The 1,568-nt window shown below is 30.8% G+C and overlaps 1 protein-coding gene across 1 annotated transcript; it reads left to right on the top strand.

Moving 5' to 3' along the window:
- The first annotated feature begins 486 nt into the window (after nucleotides 1–486).
- LOC133322903 (high mobility group protein D-like) lies at nucleotides 487–905 on the top strand. Its single transcript, XM_061531857.1, has 2 exons — nucleotides 487–640; nucleotides 704–905. The coding sequence occupies exons 1-2, from the start codon at nucleotides 491–493 to the stop codon at nucleotides 893–895; spliced, it is 342 nt and encodes a 113-aa protein (XP_061387841.1). The 5' UTR covers nucleotides 487–490; the 3' UTR covers nucleotides 896–905.
- Nucleotides 906–1,568: the final 663 nt, after the last annotated feature.

Genomic DNA, 1,568 nt, shown 5'->3' with positions numbered 1-1,568 from the left:
ATAACCATTAAAGGGGAATGGTATGTCAAATTTTAACGTGGTCATATGTCCACCGTGCAATCCGGCTCCACCGCCTGGACAAACTTCATCCCACTCTCGTTAAAATGCATTAAATAGAACCTCAATCGTCGTGACAATGTTATGATATCTGTATTTTGGGACGTTCGGGGTATAATTTTCATAGATTACCTTGTCAAAGGATAATCAGCGTCGATCAGCAGCAGTGATTTAGTGACGTTATACTAAAAAATTGTTTCATTTTATCGGAAAAAAATATTTGTCCTTAAAAATATCATTATATCACCAAATCATTATCCACATCCATCCATCCTATCTAACCACACATCATCCCATATTTTCCTCTTTCATTTTCTAGCTACTAATTTCCAAACCAACAACATCACCCACCCACCATACACACATCATCAACCTTTTCATACATTATCAAAACTACACCTCCTAACCTACCTACCTACCAACCATCATAATAATGGGTGATAAACCAAAACGTCCTCTATCCGCCTATATGATCTGGTTGAGCTCAGCCCGTGAACAAATCAAAAAAGATAATCCCGGTATTAAAGTTACGGAAATTGCCAAAAAAGGTGGTGAATTATGGCGCGCCATGAAGGACAAATCGGTAAGTTTTAAAAATGAGTAATTTTTTATCGTTCTTTTCTAATTTGTATTTTTTGTTTTCCAGGAATGGGAAGCCAAAGCCTTACAGGCCAAAGAAAATTACGGCGAAGCGGTTAAAGATTTTGAGGCGGGTGGTGGTGATATGTCGGCGAATGGTGGCGGCAAGAAACGCGGTAAAGCCGCTAAGAAACCAGCGAAAAAGAGCAAAAAAGCCGCCGAATCTGAAGATGAGGATGACGATGATGAGAGCGATTAAATTTAAATTTTGAATTAAAGTTTTAAGTTAAAAAATGAAACAATGCCACATTTTTTTAGAGTGGTAGTTATTTGTTACAATGAAAAAATTATATATAGTAGATAGAAGAACCCCCACCACGCCGCCAAATGTTGTGTGATGATGGTGATGATGAGACCCACTTCAACTGTATCTTAAAAAAAAAAAAATAAAACTATGCTAAAAATGTATTCTTTAAATTTAAGTGAATGAAAAAAAAATAAAATAAATATTTAAACAAATGTTAATCATTAAATTATTTTTTTTTTTGCTTTTTTGTAACATTTAAAGGAAATTGTGGGAATTTTGAAAAAAAAATAATTTTTTAAAGAAAATATATTATATTTTTTTAACAAAATATTTTATATATTTTTAACAAAATATTTTAAATATTTTTTTAAGAATATATATTTTATATTTTTTAAAAAAATATATTTCATATTCTTTAAGAAAATATATTTTATATTTTTTTAAGAATCCTCCGTACTGATTTGATGATAATATTGTCATTTGAATTTTACTGCAATTTAAGAAATTGGTTTTATGGATAAATCTCCTTAAAACAATTATATGATTCTGAACGTGATAAAATCCCAATTTCGAAAAAATTTAAGTTATTCAGTAAATACTTTTTCTCGACTGTACGAACACAATT

The sequence above is a fragment of the Musca vetustissima genome, unplaced genomic scaffold (assembly GCF_032173495.1).
Source record: "Musca vetustissima isolate MV318-11 ecotype Yass unplaced genomic scaffold, APGP_CSIRO_Mvet_v1 utg11468, whole genome shotgun sequence".
Taxonomy (NCBI): domain Eukaryota; kingdom Metazoa; phylum Arthropoda; class Insecta; order Diptera; family Muscidae; genus Musca; species Musca vetustissima.
This window is presented reverse-complemented; position numbering and strand designations above follow the sequence as displayed.

Bases quoted from the DNA above. Each gene is read 5' to 3' on its own strand.
- LOC133322903 (XM_061531857.1), top strand. From the start codon at position 491: ATGGGTGATAAACCAAAACGTCCTCTATCCGCCTATATGATCTGGTTG. The intron at 641-703 runs GTAAGTTTTAAA...TTTGTTTTCCAG, and splicing joins GCGCCATGAAGGACAAATCG to GAATGGGAAGCCAAAGCCTT.